General features: G+C 40.4%; 1 protein-coding gene across 2 annotated transcripts in view; it reads right to left on the bottom strand.

Moving 5' to 3' along the window:
- Window positions 1-19,530, bottom strand: part of gpc6a (glypican 6a) — a 142,668-nt gene that overhangs the window by 60,756 nt on the left and 62,382 nt on the right. For both annotated transcript variants that reach the window (XM_005932697.3, XM_005932698.3), the window contains exon 3: window positions 13,160-13,551. In XM_005932697.3, the coding sequence (XP_005932759.1) occupies window positions 13,160-13,551 (392 nt within the window). The remainder of the gene's footprint in view (window positions 1-13,159; window positions 13,552-19,530) is intronic.

Raw genomic sequence — 19,530 nt, 5'->3', positions numbered from 1 at the left:
GAAAAAATATTGATAAAATATATGCAATTTGGTGCATAAGCAGTGATTTTGCGGACTTTAATTTAAAGTCCACAAAATCACTGCATTTTTATTCATTTTCTTTCACTAATGTATCACTTTAGTGCTACTTAAACTTCTGTTAATTTTGGTACTGTCAGACAAATAAAGAAATAAAAAGCAAAGACAGACGGCACAAAGACAGACGGCACAAAGCCTGCGACGAAAATAAAGCACAAATAAAAGAAGAATATAAGAAGATAAAAATGAAAAGAGAAGAACACATTAGTGCACTACTGTAGCTCCATGGCAACATCTGAGGCTTTGCCATGACACTGCATACAGCCTGCGTCTGTTTTTAACATTCCAGCTTGTCTTTGATTTCACTCATACCATGACCAGACCACCTGTGTGTGAAGCGTGAGTGTGAGAGATTGGGGGGAAAAAAAGACAAGAGCGATGTTAGAAAAAAGGCAGAGAGAGAGAGACAGAGAAGCAGAAGGCAGAGATGAGCGCTATTAATGTATTTGCTTCCACTGCTGCTCGGCACCAAGCGACAAGGATCAAATGAACCATCTTTGACATTTGCAATCTGCCAGTGACATCACGCGATGTCTTGTAAGAAGGCCATTAAACCGGGTTGCTAGCTGTCAGTTGTAGCACTGCGTGTCATCCGCTGGTATGTGTTCTTGTAAATTGTTTATATCTCTCTGGGAGTGTAGCGAACATATGGGAATTTTTCAGGAACAAGGTTCATTTGACAACACATTAGAAAGCTGACATGCATGGGAAACTAGAGTGTTACATTTGAAACCATTAAAAAAATAGGACATCACTGCATTATAGACAGAATTAGGAGGATATTACTACTGGAGAGCTGGAACACACACACACACACACACATATAAATAAATCTGTGTGTGAGTGTTTTGCTATTTTCTACACCACAGTCACACACAACACTCATGGTGCCCTAATGAGGAGTTGTAGATGTTAAAAATATATTAATAATCAGTTAGAATATGCTTACAGCTACATTACTATGTCTTAAAGCCCATTTAAAAATGAATTGTGGTGTAAAGTAAAATGCTGCTAATCGACATATTTATAAATAATTCATATATTTATTACGTTGTTTCTTTGTTTTTTAAAGTGACATACTGTACACCGATCAGTGTACTGTTATAGGAGCCTACTATAATGCCTTATCGAACCCTTTGCGAAGGGCAGTTTTGTAATTTAATTTCTACATTTTCTGATTCACAAACTGAGCTCGAGGAAGTTTTTTTTCTAAAAGAAACATTAGAGCAGACTGAGAGTGAACAGGCTGTGGAGAAATCCTAAGATGCTGCCAAGGATGCAGAGCAACAAACACCAAGAAAACAGAGAGACAGATACAGATGAAGCAGACGGAGAGAAAACCGGACAAGACACTAGCAGACAAACAGAAGGAATAGGCAGGTGCCGTCACCACACTTGGAAACAGAAACAGGACCAACTAAATGCCAATCACAGTGTTTGGTTTGGAGAGAACATCCTGTAAAATTCCACAGACTTTCTGCTTCCAAATGTACACTTTATGATTTTCAGGATCCAATACATATCATACTATATATATGTATTTATATATATATTGCCATCTATTTACAGACCTTGAAGAGCAGTCTCCAGTGACAGTGCTCTCATCTTTAGATCTCAGCCTGTTTTCTTCCCTTGCCTTCAGTACTTGCACTTCATAAAAATCCGTATCTCACATAAATTCACAAAGTCTGACTGCTACATGCAATTCACCAATTGACTGAGACAGGGATGAGACACTTTTCCGATCCTACTCCCCCCCACATCCCTGTGCTTCTTCAGAAATATCCCCTGTCCTCTCCCTCATCAACGACTCAAATCCCACAGATTAAATACATTATCCTATCGAGCATTTGAATCATTTTTGTTTCACAAGCTAATTTGCATATAAATATGTTTTGCGTAGTGAGAGAGAGAGAGAGCTCGTCCCTTTTGTTTTCTCTTTTGGCTCACAGTGGCCTAGTCACTGTACCTGAGCAGCAACATGAAATCCAGTTTAAACCACAATTGTAAAACAACAACCAGTTGACAGCATGACTTTGGAGTATCTGTGCTTGATAACTTCCTTGTTTCGCTGTTGTGGTATAAATGATGGCAACATCATACAGGAGGATAATGAAAATATAGTCCCTGCACCATCTGCAACATCAACATGCAATTTTTTTCCCAACTTGTAAAAAGGATTTCATTATTTATTCAAATATTAAATAATGTATCTTTTTTTTTTAAATTGTCAGAATAACTTCTGTCAATTCAATTACACTTGGCCCAGTTTCTCAACATAAAGAGAGAAAACACTGGGATGTTTTTTTTAACCACAGTCCAGTTTCAACTACGTCCTTTATATTCGATGTGGCTTTTTTGTGGCAACAGAAGAAATACAGTTAATACTGCATATGGGAAAAGTGCTTTAAGCTGCCCTAAAGCTTTGTGAGCCTTTGGAAAATTTGCATTAAAATGATGCCTCCTAACACAATTATCTTAGTGGGATTTTTTTACATCATCGCTGTTACTGTGCCCAGTAGTCACCGGGTGCCCTGGATGAAGGGTAATCTGATAATCTTGTTAGCACTTATTTACAGTTGAGTAGATAAAATATTTCACAGCAGGATGAGGGGAGAACTTGGAAGTGAGATGACTCAGATCCAGAGCAAGATTAAAACACTAATCTACTCATCTGATGTTTAAGTGCAACGATAACACCGCATGGAGAGCATGTGCTTGCGCGCAAGTCACTGTGTGTGTTTTGGAGTCGTGGAGGACAAATTCAGATCCTTTAAGCAGAAAAAAAAAAACTTAATTAAAGTCCCAAACTGATAAATATGAGTGCCTATTATACTAAAAAATAATGTACTTTAGGCTTTAGTTATTACATTTTTTAAAGTGACTAAAGATAAAACACTGCATAGTTCATATTTTACCTTTTCATAACTTTTAAGTAGATTTTCTTGCAAACGCATACCTTTTTGTTCACATATATTGACACAAAACCTATTATAATATTTACATTATGTGATATTGACTTTGTTCTGTAAGTGCATTTACATAAGGACAGTGTGTGAGTAAATAGACTATAAGAATGGGATGAGCCACAAACAGCAGCCAACTCATTAGCCTCCTTGAAGATGTGGTCAGCTCCTGAGGTAAGCGTAAACATTACCAAGAATTTAAAGTGCAAGATTATAAATGCAATGAGCCTTATGGGCAACAGCACAGCCCCATAAGGGGGCCACAGTCAGGAGACATTACACACACCTGAATTCAATCAGCAATAAGACACATCAATGATGGGTAAATCATTAAAATACGAATAAAAGCGTTACCATTAAAATAAGGGATAACTCTGAAAGACACTCGGAAGATATCACCTTGTCTCTCCGACAAGGTGTTGCCATGCTTACACGGTGTGAGCTCCCTTTAGGGGCAACAAAGTAGGAGAAGCAAAGACGATGGAAATTGCTTTGTGCCACCAAGTAATGAAGTTGTGAGAAATGACAATGACTTTGCAAGCTACCAAGGCCAATCAAGGGGAACACTTGTGGGACGGTGAGACTGTTGCCAAAAAATTGTCTCAATAGTTCTGTCATAATTATTGTGACAGGTTGTGTTGCTTCGCACTGATTGGACATGGATGTAAGACTGCATTGCTGCCCCAGTGTCCCCACTCAATTCCACAGCCATTAGTGTCAATGGCAATATGAGTGATTTGTTACTGTGCAAATAAGACTACCATCTGCTACGAAGAGAAACATGTGCTTGGTTGCATAAATCTCCGTGAAAAACTTAACCACTTATTTCTTCCTAACCAAAGGGTAACATTAAGGGATATTGCAATAAACATCTGATATTAATTCCATAAGTCACAGGAAATGCAAATTGTAAGAAGACAATTAACAATTTCACGCTGCAAGGAAAATCTGATCAAATTGTTTTTATGTTTGTCGAACTCTTACTTTTATTTTAAACATACTGTGAGAAAAGCTACTTTAAAATAAACGAATATTTAAAAAAGTCACGCTTATGCACAAGCTACTCCTTGTAGAAACGATCCAATCTGAGAGATAACAAAAAAAAGGTTTTTGGGGAGCATGGGAACCATTTTGGTGATGAACAAGCTTCATTGTAATGGCTTGCCAAATTGCCCTCTCCTGAAAAGTATTGCAGTTCATTTAACCATGAAGGTGATCTGACCCCAACCAAGTAGTATTACTTCTCTAAACATAGCCACATCTTAATCACAAGGGTGTCAGAGCAGAAAATACTCATATGGGTCCTTGTGGGAGGTGCCAACAGATGTCCTGAATTGTAGGTAGACATTTTGTATGTATTTTTTATGTATATTTATTACCTGTGTCTATGTATCTTACATGTACCGTATACTCCCGTATCCAGTCAAATTATAAGACGTTGATGTAGCAGTAATGTATAACAATGTTAGAATTGTATCGTATTTGTCACAGCGGCAAATGCCATACATGGTCAGTAACAAATAATTATGCTCTAATTAAAAAAAAAAATCCAATTTACAAACACATGGTAATACAATATAATAGAAATACATTTAGAGACTTACATTTACTTAGATTTACATTTTAACGGGGCAGCTAAGGTAAAAAAAAAAAAAAAAGGTAACAAAGTAACAAAAACAAAGTAAACTTTATGTTTATAGTACGTTAGTACATACAGACCAGGCAAAATAAATGCACCAAAGTTGTCATTGAAAATAAAACCCGGTTTTCAGCACTTCATACTAATCACACCTTCTTTCTCTGCTTCTCCATAAACTTCAGTCTCCCTCCACTCCGCATGTTAAATGTAAGCTGGAGCCAAGACAATTCCAGAGGGGCTGCACTAAAATCAGCTGCTGTCAAATCGATGAATGTCTGAAACAGACAGAATAATCCACATGTGAGCATCTGTGCCTCAATGAAACAACACAGTGGTACTTGGGGGACCCCTGTGACCCACTCAAGTCAGCTCAAGTGTCTGTCTTTGTTGAGATGTGGGCACAACCGTTGATCTGTCCTGACATATTCCATGTTATGTAGCATGTCTGGAGCAGCAGTTGGGTCTGTTTCTTTAATTTACAACGACAAGGGAAAACACATTAAAAATCAACCTCACGCTGCTCATTGACTAGGCACGGCGTACCATGAGCGATTCACCATCTCTAGTGAGTACAAAACCTTCATATACTACATTGTTATCCATCTGTCGTGTTGCCTCCTGGATTATAGCGTAGCACTCACCCTCTGTCCAGCTGACTCTAAAGGTCTGCAGCCCAGCCTGAATGTCAGGGGCAGACAAGTCTCTGTGCTGTCAAGAAACCTCTGAACAAATGTCACAACACTGCTGCTGACAACCTTCTCTAAGTGCTTGTTAAATAAAGATATGGTGCCATACACTTTAAATCAAGGTGCAAAAAGTTGTCATAAGAGTGATGTGGGCTGCTCCAGTCGGATGACATATTTTCACAAGTTGATGAGAGGTGGATAAGAGGTATTTTATAGGACATGTTAAAACTTGATGGATCATTTTTCTAAATTTTTTTGACAAATTGCCACCCTTTTGTATTTTGTTCCAAATTTCCACCCACTCTGTACTTGGCTCACTGTGCCCTTCAGAGTATTCAATGCTGAATGGAAGACAGCACAGACTACTGAAGAGAGGAGGATACAGTATATTTCTTTATTATCCGTTCTTATAATGTTCTTGTATTTCAGACCACATGCTGTCTTTCATTTTTTCCCCAACATTCTGCAGTTCACTACAGATCAAAATCTTTTAATTAAAAAGGACATCTTTGGTGCAGCACATTTCCCGATGACGTGCCAACCCTTTTGAGCCAGTTGCCATCTGCCGTCACAGCACTGTGGCTGAGGCCTTATCCCCGGCAAGCTGTGTGAGCTGTGAGCCAGCAAGAGAGAAGGAGACAGACAGAGAGCGAGAGAGGAGGGATCATGCATGAGAGAGAGAGAGTGAGAGAGGAAGTCCGTCTGGTGCATCTGTATCTGTGTGGGCCTCGGCTAAGAAACATGGACGGACCACACTCGCTCACGAAGCAGGTCACTTAATCTGCCCTGAGCAGAATCTGCTGTCAGACTGCTCTCGTTCACTGTTTGGTTTTGCAACATATTAATTACAAGTAAAGACGCTGAACTACAAAATCACATGAACGCAGTCACATTTTCTTAATCAAATTAAGGCATTTTGTATCTTCAGCTAGAAGTGATACATCTTTAATTGCTAACGCAATCTGTAAAAACACAACCAGCTCCACTGGCATTGTCTGCAGTGTCAAAGCATACTGCAGTTCGCATTATGTGCATCTCTTTTGAGGTGTGATTACATGAACTTATTTCCTCTATGGCAATTTCCTTTTCAATTAAGAATCGGAGTCATTATTGTTTTCTATCAGGCAGTTGTTTTTGTTCTCTTAATTGGCTAATTGTTTTGTCTGCAAATGTGAGAAATGAATGAAAAATGTCCAACCACATTCCCAGGAGGTCCTAGATATAATACACATAATAAAAGTAACTGTTTTGTTCCAGCAAAACAGTTACTTTGTAACATTGTTATATTTCTGTTTTCAGCTTGTTTGATGTGTGTGAATGAATTCTCTTTATATACTTTCGAATGTGAACTAGCTTGCCCTGAAATTGCTATTTGGCCGATGAATATAAAAATGATTATACTAGCATTAAAGTCATTTATACTTCTACAGCCTATTGGATGAAACATGTCTGAAGTGGTCCAAACTCCAATAGCACGCGTATATACAGAACAACATCATCAAACTACTAAGAGACTACTAACTAAGAGATAACCCAGCGACTTTTTTCACATGATGAGCCAGTCACATGGTAGCAAGTCGTTTGAAAATAGACACGATGAAGATGACCAATTAAACACCAAAGCCTAACTAAGTATTGTTGCTGACCACGCCCATCCCGCCTATCTGCTGGAAGCAGCCATCTTCTGATGTCAGCTGATGTTCAAATCATCTCAAACTGGTTTCTTGAACATGTATGTTCACTGTACTCAAATGGCCTGAGCATCAGAAAAGAGAAGAAGGTGATTTTTGTGACTATGAATGTGAGATGGTTGGCAGTCCCACACATGCTGGTTTGAGTATTTCAGAAACTGCTGATGTAGTTGTGAATCTCCTCCACCATCTCTAGTGTTTACAGAGGCTGGTCCAAAAAGAGACAATCTAATGAACGGCAGTTACCTGGAAGAAAATGCTTTGCTGATGTCAGAGGTTAGAAGAAAATGGCCACACTGCTTTGAGCTGATAGGAAGGCAAAAGTAACTAAAATAACCGCTCATTAAAATGAGGGTATGCAGAAAAGCATGTCTGAATGCACAACATGTTACATGCTGAAGCAGATGGGCAGCAGAAGACCACAGCAGTCATGCTTGTTAGCTGAGAATTGGACGTTGAGCCTGCAATTCACATGGACCAAAATTGGATCATAAAAATTGGTCTGCACTGATGAGTCTCATTTTGTCCTGTGACATCTTGCTGGTAGGGTCAGAATTTGGATTAAAAAACATGATAGCTTAGGATCATAATACTTTGTATCAACAGTTTAGGGCAGTGGTGTTGGTGGCAGTAGTGGTGTGATGGCGTGTGGGATATTTTCTTGGAGCACTTTGTCCTCGTTAGTACCAAATTTCATTCAAACAACATAGCCTACGTGCATATTCTTGGTGACCGTATCCATTCCTTTATGATTGTAGTGTACTACCTTCTGATGGCTGCTTCCAGCAGGATAACACACCACGTCACAAAGCTCAAATCGCCTCAAACTGGTTTCTTGAACATAACCCAATGAGTTCACTGTGCTCAAATGACCTCGGCAGTCACCAGATCTCAATCCAATAGAGCACCTTTGGGATGTGGTGGACCAGGAAATTTGCATCATAGCTGTGCAGCCGACCAATCTGCAAGAACTGTGTTATGCTATCATGTCAGTATGACATGGACCAAAATCACTGATGAATGTTTCCAGCATTGTGTTGAACCTATGACATGAAGAATTAAGGCATTTCTCCAAGTAAGGCTTAACTAATAAAGTAGACATTAAGTTTATACTCAAAAGTTAGTATTCATGGTGTGAAAATGGTTTAGTTCTAAAAGTGGCCTGTTTTGCCATTATATATCACACACATCATACAGGCATCAGACAGAAAAGAAAAACAAATCTCAGGGCTTTATAATGTAGCACATTATAAAAAGAAACATATCCGTTTGTCTGTGTGCAGATTAAATGACAGTACTGTACTTGACCTTTTTTTCTTAGAACTAACTCTGTTAACACAACTTTGCTGACCACTAGTATGTATAGAAGCACAGCTGGTGCATATTTTAGACACGGCAGTGATTTGCACAACAGCTAAATGAATGTGCTAACTGTGATGAAAACAACAAAAGTGAAAACATGTAAAATGACTGGCATCATTTTCTGTAAGTGAATGAAAATGCTATCTGATTAGTAGGACTGTTTAAATTCAAACAAGCACATATTCACTGCTGACACACAGGTCGTGTGTCAGCAGTGAATATGTGCTTGTGTTTCTGTCTTTTTTTGCTGAATGTTGAATGCATTCGTTAAAAGTAATGTAGGGCAGCGAGTTCAAAAAGCAGACAAACAAAACATGAGCACGTATGGAAAGCACATGGAACTGATGATGATATTTCTCACGTGTCAGCAAAGAAATCTGGCAGAGGATTAATCTAAGGTAAATGTTGTGTAAAGATTAGAAACTGCCTCGGAGCTTAATGTGAAATTATCTGACAGTTCGTGGTCGGAAATGAGTGTATAATGAGATCACCGTGGCAGCATAAGCCATCAGGGAAAACAAATCCCTCTCTACAAAATACCCTACTTCCTTCCATCATCGTGAGCAAAAGTGCACCACGGACTAGGCCGGCTTCCCATGCGTATGCAGAGTGAGTGATAAGTGCTTTAAATGCCTGAACTTTAAACCGTTCAAAAATTCCAAATCCCTACAATCTTCTTTGAGTAGGTCTTAATGTAGTTGGACTGTGTTTTAAGTACCGCAAGGATAAAACTCCTAATGGTCATCATAAACTGTAATCCAAAGGGATTCTGCTCTTAATCCAGGATCGAGGTCCAGGAAACTGTTCAGTGCAAGTCTAGTGCAATCTCATTTTATGGCGTGATATCTCTCCTGCTCTGACTTTACACCATACAGCACTGTGTGTTAGCTGTAAATATTTACGGCTCATCGTATTGGAGCATAATCCAGATGCAAAGTAACATGGAAAATTAAACAGACAGCTGGTTGAAGGCAGGCATCACATGGACAAAGCGTGTTTTTCCATTCTACAACCTCGAGTTTTAAACATTTAATGATCAGTTTGTATATTTGAATTTAAGCCCCAGTGTTGTTAGAGTTACCCACTAAGCATCATTTGCAGCGTGCGGCACTTTACATATAAATGAGACTCAAAACCTGTAGCAACAGACGATTTATTTCGCCATTTGTTTGCAATGTCCCTGACAAACCTGTTGGTCTAATGATCTTTCACTAGCAACCTGTAAAGCACATGTGTGAAAAAAAAAGAAAAAAAAATCAATGGCAAGTGAAAAGACTCTATCGTCTAAGACTGCCTGTAAATAGAGTTTGTAGTGAGACTCTTTTGTCAACTGGACAAGCTATGATGAAATCGAGCACAATCTCGATGCTGCCAATCCATCAGGGACAATAAAAAGTTTATAAATTATCATTTCACTAAACTATCTTTATACGTACATATGCACCAATTTATCATTTATTCTGTAAAAAAAGTATTTACTGTAAAGTAATGCTGACTTTTGCTTCTCCTCAGAATAATTTTAAGTAAACTTACAGCAGAATCAGAGCACAGAATTCTACCTTCGTGACAGATGGTGTGTTTGTCACTGCAGTCTAGCTCTGAGGTATTTTTCAACACTATTTGTTCGCAAATGGTCTGCTAATAAAACACACTGCCAAATGACCAAACACTGATTTATGAAGCTGTAGTAATTGCAGTAGTAACTCAAAAAACAAAACTGCATTCTGCCATAAAGCATATAAAAAGTCTCAGATCCTTGTGGATCTACAATTGAACGGGATGCAATAGTGTGCTTAAACCCAAGAAGTTTTACATTGCTATTTACTCTAACAGTGTGCGGTAAGGAGATGCATGTGTGCAGTGCCACTGAAAACAGCATGGCACTGAGGGTGAATCTCAGGTCAAGGTGATTTGTCATGTCAAACAACTTTTCACCTCGACTTCTTCGGTTGTTCACCGGCCTGACAGCCTTCAGCAATGCCACAGTGTTTCCAGGCTCCGCTTCATAATTGATGAGGAAGAAGGGAATATGGGATTTGATCCAGAGTGGCGGTGCCATTTGGGCCTAGGACAGATGTATAGATGTGCTCATTTTAACTCTTCCTCTGAAATGGCTATGCCACTAAGGGAATGGTGACTAGCTCAGTAGTAAGCTAAAAGACATTATGAGCATTAAAAATGACCAGCTCTTTAGGGATTATACACGGCAGCAGAATATGACATAGCACTTTAATATGTACATAATACTGAGGTGGAAAATTCACAATCCTGTGAAATAGTGCAAGTATAGGGTGGGGCACTGGGGGAAACTGATTATACATCACACTGATGGTAGAAGTTCAAAGATAAAATATAAATTAAGGGATGATTTGGTTTCTGATCTAATGAAAAAATATGAAGAAATTAGACAGTGAGTTTCAATGTAACCATTTCTTGTGATTAAGTATGATGTGACTTCTTATAAGTCGTAATACGGTGTACACTGTAACAAAGCTTCCTGCTGAATTACAGTGAACTGCTGGCAGCTCTATTTGTCAGCATGAAACTCTGCAGTGCATCGACTACAACACTTTTTAAAATTATTTTAAAGAACATTACAGTACTGTGCTGTAATTATCTAAAGTAAGGATTTGAATAAACCTTACAATATATTAGTCCTAGTTTTTGTGAGATGACTGAAATGATGTTGTGGGACTTGAAGCAACATGATTTCACTTATGCAAAGAAAGTCAAACTCCAGCTTAGCTTAACTGCCAAAGAAAAATACCCTACTGTATTCTAGCTTGCTGTTCACATTGTATTTCTGAAAAGCATCAGCATTTCGAGTATTCACTGTACTTAAGAAACATTAGTGCACCAATTTCCCTGTCATTTTTTGCAGCAGTAGATCTGAGTGTCATCCAAGTTATGAAAAAGATGCAACTAAATACCCTAAAAATTGCTCTTCACAGTGAAACAGATAACTTAGGTGAAATATTACCATAGGTGAAGGTTGACTGTGTAGGCTTTTGTCTAAACATTACTTTTTATGCAGTCACAGACCAAAGTTCTAATATAAATTTAATGCATTCACTTGTGTTCACACTCTATGATCTGTCTCAACTTTACACAGGGAGTTAAGCCTCCAACATAAAAGTGAACTGCACAGATCATTTCTTTTTTTTGCCCTGCCACTCTTGCATCCAATTTCTTCTTCTTTGCTCTTCTTACAGTTTCTCTCCCTTGTCGAATTGAAAGGCACGGCGAGCTTTAAGCTAAAAAGGAAACTGCAACGAATCGGATCGCTGCTGAACTCTGAAGACATTTTTAAAACTTAATGTTTGAACTTATGAGCATCTAGTTTGATATGATTTATGTCTAAAAGCAGGTGAAGAATATTACTTTTGGAAGGGCGAGCACTTTCCAGACTAAAATTATTGTTATGATTTCTCAGTCATTTAATTAAATCTTTTAAGGCCTCTGCAAAATAGCAGAAACTAAAAATTTAGTTTCTATTTTAAGGACAAATCTGTTTCAGTAAGCCTTAAAGGTGTTACGTGTTTAGAGTATATAAAAAGTATTTTCTTTAGAGCGTGCCTTTTAATCTCATGCTCACAAATCATCCAGAATGCGTTTTTTTGTGTTTTATAAATTGTAAACCAACAGAATCAAAAGCTGATGATGACTATAACTAGAAGAAACTGGCTTCAAAATGAAACTGTTTAATTAAGCTCTCTCAGCCCCCACCTTCCACATCTATTTCCACAGTTTTCAGAAGCCCACTCTCCTTTAAACTGAATGATGGAACCCAAATGTAAATAACTCAAGTCGGATCATTAATACCGGTGTTTGAATCGTGCCATCTGCAAACAGCTGCGGTTATATCATATCTCATAGTTTTGATGTCCACTAAAAACTGTTGCATAACTTTCTGTGTTAACCGTGGAATTAGAAAACGTATCCTCTAAGCCTTTGAAAAAAAACATTTGAAATCTTCAGGATTTGATAACAGTCTTAAATATACTTATTTTACAATCCAATCTACTAAGATTTCAGACGAAACACTAATTAGTTTTAAATAAACTGTCACATTGAAATGAAGCAAATTTTTACTTATGCACACTGAAAAACAAACAAACAAACAAAAAAAAAACATGACAAAATACAAACTGCAAAGACGAACAATGCAAACACAATTCCAACATGAAATCTCAGCTGACCTGTGCTTTAATCTTTTCCCTTTTTGCAAAGCTTTGCTCTTTGTGAAGGAGTAAAATAAGGAATGCATATCAAACCGTCTGCATCACCACATATATCTATGAAAAATGTCTCAAACTGCCCTCCACATCCGGTCTGTGCATGAGCTTTTATTCATTTGCAATTGTTTAAGATGCATAATGACAAAACCATAGTAACCATCTGTACATGTATTTTGGCTTTTTTTGTACACTTTTTTTTCTGTTTTTTATTGTTTTTCTAATATATGTATAATCCCCTTTTTCCTTGTGTCCCCTGTGCTGCTGTAACAAGTGGATTTCCCCAGTGTGGGATTAAATAAAGTCTATGCCTATGTCTTAAATAGCTGCAAAGCATTTAAATCTCATGCAACGACCTGGGGATCAAACATATCCACAGAAAGTTGTCATGTTAAAGGATATGTTCTAATGTTTATTGCATTAAAGCTAAAGCCAGCAGTGCTAAACAGTCACAAAGCAACATCACACTCAAAGCAGCCATGAGAAAAAAAATTAAACTCACCTTAGCGACCCTGTTGGCAACTTCCCGGCCCACCATTAACCCCTGGACGAACGTCCTTGCAGCGATGAATGCTCTGGTGACCTGGGCCTTAAGTTTTCTGGGAATGTCTCCAAAAGGCTTTAGCTGATCTGTGTATTTACTGACGCACTCCAGGTAGTCATCTGTAAAGTGGTACTGGGAGTTAAGTAACTGGAACATGCGTTCCAGCAGCCTGGACCAGAAGTCATTTAGCATCTCTTCCAAGTTGACGTTGCCCCCCGTGTAGTAGCGCTTTAGCTCAGTGAACAGGTCCTGGAATACTTCAGAGTTCTGCATATACAGCTTCCCGTATGTCCGTGTGAACATACTGTTGAGTGACTTCTCAGAATTGTCCAGCAGTTCCAAGAAAAACTCTATATTTATGGATGTTTTGGGAGATGGGAGAGAAAAGGGGATAGAAAAGACACAAAGCTGGGTCACCACATGATATTTACCATCTTCTTTCCCGCAGCGTAAACCAAACAAAGGGATGAGAACATCTATCGAAGTATGCCTGTTGTATCTATGGTAATTCAGTGGCTTATTTTATGGCCCTGTCTGCATATACAGGAGCAATGTATAGCAGCCAACAATAGGTACTTGATTATGTGAAGAAAGTCAGCTCAAGGCATTAATAATTTAATAGCAGAAATAATGGGCCACAAGGACTATGAATGATTAATGTAAAGTTTCTGATTGCATACTGTAACAAAATATTCATAAGTTTTAGACACAGACACTAGTATACATTATCATCCTGGGCACCCACCATTATTCCCAGACACATTAGTTTCTCACTGAAACAATTTATTTGTCCACTGAGGCAGCTGGCCTATGGGCCTATAATTGAATATTGTGTTACGGAGCCTTTATTCCTTTTGAATTATCTGAATAGTGTGTGCCAACATTTTACTGTAACGACCTTTTTTTAATCAGTATAATTGTCACAGAGTTAGTATATGCGCCGTACATTATGTAACGTTATGTCATTTTATAATAAACCTTTACATTAATTACCTTGTAACATCAATTCTTGCATTTCACAAACATTCTGTAATTACTGAGCACTTCATGCCCATGCAGCGGCCTGTTATTGATTCAGGTTGCTTAAAAATCAGTGTTAACACAAAGAACATCGAAATTCACGAGTGAAATTTTGCAATTCAGATTTAACATTCAAAGCAATTATATTATTGTTTCTTTGTCATCTGTCTAAGTGCCTTTCTTCCATGTGAGCACCTGATCTCTGGAGTACTAACTCAGCCAACAAAGAGAAAAACAGAGAGAGAGAAAAAAAAAGCAGAATTAGCTGGGGAGTCTCACTGAAGCCGAGCTAATAGGATCCCATGTTCCTGAGTGCATAGGCGTAAATGTTGGGAAGATTATAACACGTCGCTCCAAGCACAAATGTCAAATATTCCTCCACTCTTCTTTGCAAACAAACACTGCAGACATTTTACGTGTCGTGCTTGCTAATAAACCATCGGAGGGCCTCTTCTTCTGGTTGGTATTCTGGGTGGCTGACATTTCTTTGCATTGTTAATGATAGCAGTCGTAACCTTACATGGTGGGCACGTGTTGTTCTAATGATAGTTTCTACTTTGATAATATGACAACCCACAAGGCATGATGAATATGTTCTCATGTAGCCAAGCAGGGTTTAGCTATGAATTATTAAGAAAACAACAAATTCAAAAATCATGTAAACTCTTAAAAATATTATATCTACTATACGTTAGAATACGGTTGTTTCATTTTACAAGATTAACAATAAAATGACCATCATGCCCCACATATTGGAATCATTCTTTCCTGAGTGCATCACAAGAGTCATATTTAAGCTCTTCATGTATAAAAGTAATGTTTAAATAAGCTCCTGGCCATGACATCTGAATAATCCACATATCTGCACCAGTGTCACCATATGTCAACTGCAGCACTTACAGCTGACATATGCCATATGACCAACTTTGTATTTCTTGCATTTTTTTGTGTGTGTGCAAACGGTACGACGTGTACACATACCTGAAATTGCTATCAGTCTAATCCCTAGTGACTCATTCTAGTTTCTTTGCAGCTAAATGACCTGCCACTACACCAACATTTGTTTAAATATTAGCAGCCTGCAGGGCCTTTTCCACTCCATTTTTCCAATTAGATCTGAATCAAGGACACATAAGCCCTTGTGTATTGCGCGTGCTATTGTATCCGTACCATTTAAATTGCTCACACACTGAGCGGTAAATGTGGAAACTCATGCGCATTTGCAGCCCAACATGTGGATATTTAACCTAAAATGATTTACACTTAATATATTCTGAAGTATTTCAAAATATATGATTAAGGGTAGTTTGAGCATAAATAGCATATTCTGAGATGGGGGAGGGTCTGTGCTGGTGGACGTCGGTTACTGGCCTGGTAGCCTGGCTGCCCCTGGGTGGGTCCGGGACGGGCGTGGAGGCTTGGGGGTCTGGGGGTGCTCCGCCCCTGGTCTGGGGTGCTGGCTGGGCCTTGGGGCTTGGGTCCTGGTTGTTGTGTCGCCGGGGCTGTGGGCGGGTGGGTGCAGGGGGACTCAGCCCCAGTGCAGGGGACCTCTGGTGCATCGACCTAACTAGGGGGCTCTCTAACTGGTGGGGAGGTTGTTATATCTTTGCAGGTGGTCTCCTCACTACAGGAGCTCACTCTGCAGGTGGGGGGAGAGATTTAGGAGAGGTGGAGAATGAACTCAACCTGGGCATCTATTGTCTTATGTAGTTTGGGAGATGATTGGATGATGGGGTGGGTGCAGTTTTCTCTGCGGTGGAGTCGGGTGGGCTGCCCCGGACTCTGTGGGGCTGGGCGGTGCTGCTGCTGCTGCTGCGGGCCCCGGTCCGGATGGGCCTGGGCCCCCTTGCCCTGGTGGGTTCCAGAGTGTGGAGGTGCCTACTGGGGTCAGCGGGCCGTTTGCCCCTCCCTTTCTTTCCTCCCCATCCTCAGCTACCTCCCTCTTCCCGCTCTACCACACCCACCCACACACGCAGGGCTTCGGGTGCAGGTATGTCACCAGGGTGCAGGGGAGGCACTCCCCCTCTGTCCCCTTCTGGCCGCCTGTGCCTCAATTTTATTCTGCAACCTAGACATCTATTACTCACACTCTCACATAACACATACATATAGGGCCTTGGGGGTGGGCACGTTTTACAGCATCCAATCCAGAGGATGGTCGGTGTACTCCAACCCACCTCTGGCGCTGGTGCCCTACCCTCAATTTTAAATGCATTTAGACACTAAGGGTTTTCGGGAGGAGCCATGCTGCTCTCTGGCAGGAAGCAGGAACCATGCTCTCCTGAGTTTTAAATGCACTTTAGAACAGCACACAGCAACACTATATATGAGCGGGCGGCGGGAGGTTTGGGGTCTTCACTCACCCCGGTTCTGTTAGCCGTCAGGGCTCAGGGGCTGGGAGGAGGTGTTGGCCGTCAGACTGGGGTCTGGGATGCGGGGCCCCCTGCTACTGCAGATAAGGAAGTGGTCCGCTTGCCTCCACCCCAGAGAGAAGGGTTAAATCTTCTGGGTCTAGGTGCAGCTTGCCCCTCTGGGGGCGGGGGTACCTGGACCTGGGATATAGAGCATGTTTGGGGAGTGTGACTGTCTGGGCAGCATCTATTTGTGTCTGTCTACACGTTGGGTGAGTGCCGAGTATTTGGTTGTGTATATGGGGTGGGAATGCACGTCTGTGTCCGCGTGTGCCTGTTCGTCTGTGTCTATATGTCAGGTTGGGTCTTAGACTCAACCTCTCTGGGTACATCTCAGGCCCTCTAAAGTACGGAGGCCTATCTCCCCTCACCACACTCCCTGCCGGTGGCTGATGCCCACAGGCGTTGGTGTGTTGGTGGTTCTTGTCGACTGGGGCTGGGCGCTCATGTATGTACTGGATCACTCTTGGTGGCCGATTGGCGGGGCCTGGCGCCTGTGGCCCGGCTGGGCCCCTTCCAGGGGGTGGGGTGCCCTCAGGCCTCTGGGCCTGAAGCTCGGTCCTCTCTGGCACAGCTGGCTGCCGCCACTGCAAACCCCTCTGGCCTCTGCTCCGTGGCTGCTGGGTGACCTCTCGTTTGGGGCTCTACTCAGCTCTTCCCAGGAGGGTGGCACGGTTCCCCCCCTTTGGTGGTTCTCCTCGGGTCCTTGTACTCTGGGGCCTGGATCTCCTCCATACCTGCTTCATGCCCTGGGGGACGGGGCTGTGGCTCCCCACACTCCCTAGCAGATCGTTACATGGAGAAACCTTTGGAATACAAGCGTGCTGATCCACACAGGTGTGCACACAGGTGTACACACGGGTGTTCACAGACGCGGACTACAGCTTTCTTGGCTGCTGCCTCAAAGCACATTGTGCGCTGTCTATCTTGCGTGCTGCACAATATCATTTAGTATCTACTGTTATCTACTGCTAGCTAGTTTATTGTGATGGTGCTGTATTTATTATGTTGCTCTTGTTTGTTTGTTTTCTCTTCTGTTTTTTTTTCTCCATTCAGGTGATCCAGGTGTTTTGTTTGTTTTTCTTTCTTCCTTCCCCCCTTTCTCACCATCTCTTCTCCCCTCTGTTTTTCTTTCTTTCTCTCCCTCTCTTTCTTTCATTCTTTCTCCCTGTCCTATCCCCCAGTCATGTCTGTCCCGTCTGTAGCAACTGAAAATAAAATAAAATAAATACATAATTATAATAAAGGTCAATCAAATGGACCCAAGGCCACGATGATCCACTTGATAAAGTAAATCTGCTTGGCATCTTTCTTGGCCTTAAGACAACAATTCTGATGGCTAAAGATCCAAACGGGACAAAAAAAAAAATAGCATATTCTTTTAGTTGGTCGAGGATTCATTTAAAACTACTTGACACTGCACGGTCCTCCCGAGCAGCATCACCACATGAGCACATGAAGTGCAAACTACTCCAGAAATGCAACATGACCTTCACATGATGAGCTCTGACATTATGAAATGAGTGAAAAGAGCCCATTTATAGTAAATGCCACAAACCTGTGTGATACAGGTCTTAGGTAGACTAAGACAGTGCTATAGACAGTAGCGTTCCTTGCATAAAAAAATTGTCCACATACCTTTTGAATACTTTGAATATAAAAATAGTGAGGCAGTGAAAGATGAGTACATTGCAGTTAATTCCCTGAAATAAATGGCCAAAGGAATAAGATAAATTTTACTAAAGAAACAGAACTCACAAATTTAATCAAGTTCTACACGGCCTAACGTGGTCCCCGGCAATGCTATGAGTGGTTAGAAACAGATTACACACTATTCTGCGCAGAAGTGTCAGGTTAAGTAAAGTGACTGCTGAAAGATAATAATTAGATAAGATAACCCGATAAAACGCCCTCAGGACTCGGACTACTTACTGTAAATGACGCTGACAGTGTTTTACATATGCAGGTGAGAGCCAGTGGCACCAGCTAATGACATTCTGGGTTCCTGTGATTACATGCAGCTCACTACACCCAAACCTAGGAATACTGTATGACTGCATTTATTGATTTCCCAGTTAAAATACTGTTAAATGACACTGAACAGCTGGTTTGGATGGTTTTCTGTTATTCACGCCTTTAAGAACTAAAAACCAGAAGTAAATGGGACGTCAGAATTTTTCTTGCTTTTTTAAAACTCAAGTAACAATAGCTCTTTGATGGGAATGTTGTTTTTTGTTAAGCCTATTGTGTGTGAGGTGCAGCACGTTCCTTAACATCCATTCGACTGAGGACAAAGTATTCTTCCCACTGCCCGAGTGCATTTCCAAATTCTGTGCATGTTCAAGCTATTATTTAAATATCTTCATCTTATTTTTAATCATTATTACAGAAGATGACTGTCTTTACTTTTGCAACCTTGTCTTTCAAAAGGCATTTGTTGCATTTTAGAATAACTATTGTTGAAAGAACAAATTACTTTCAGTTTAAAGTTTTGTATTGTGAGTCCAAGACTTGAAGAACAAGTACGCAGAATAAACTCCACCCTTGTGTTTGCATAACTGTTTGTTTTTTGTGTGATTTCAGGGTCCACTACCTGAAAAATTGGCCGTACTGAGAGTTTCACATAGCAGCTGCAGCCTGCCAACTCATGAAGAGTGAACTGCTCTCCTCTGGCCAAAATACATATTTGACAGAGGATTATCATTGAAAGTTATTGACCTTGGATAACATTCAGCTACCCAGCCGTGATGGTCTTAATACTTGGAAACATTTCAAACATGCTGGAAACATACAGGGGTGTATGCTTACTGACACAAACCATTTAGGAATCATCCAGCATCCAAATTCCTCAAGTGATCGAGGCTCTAAAATTGAGTTTTAGGGTTACGATTCCAGTAA

Source organism: Haplochromis burtoni, unplaced genomic scaffold, assembly GCF_018398535.1.
Source record: "Haplochromis burtoni strain Fernald_Lab_line unplaced genomic scaffold, NCSU_Asbu1 Contig_161, whole genome shotgun sequence".
NCBI classification, from domain to species: Eukaryota; Metazoa; Chordata; class Actinopteri; order Cichliformes; family Cichlidae; genus Haplochromis; species Haplochromis burtoni.
This window is presented reverse-complemented; position numbering and strand designations above follow the sequence as displayed.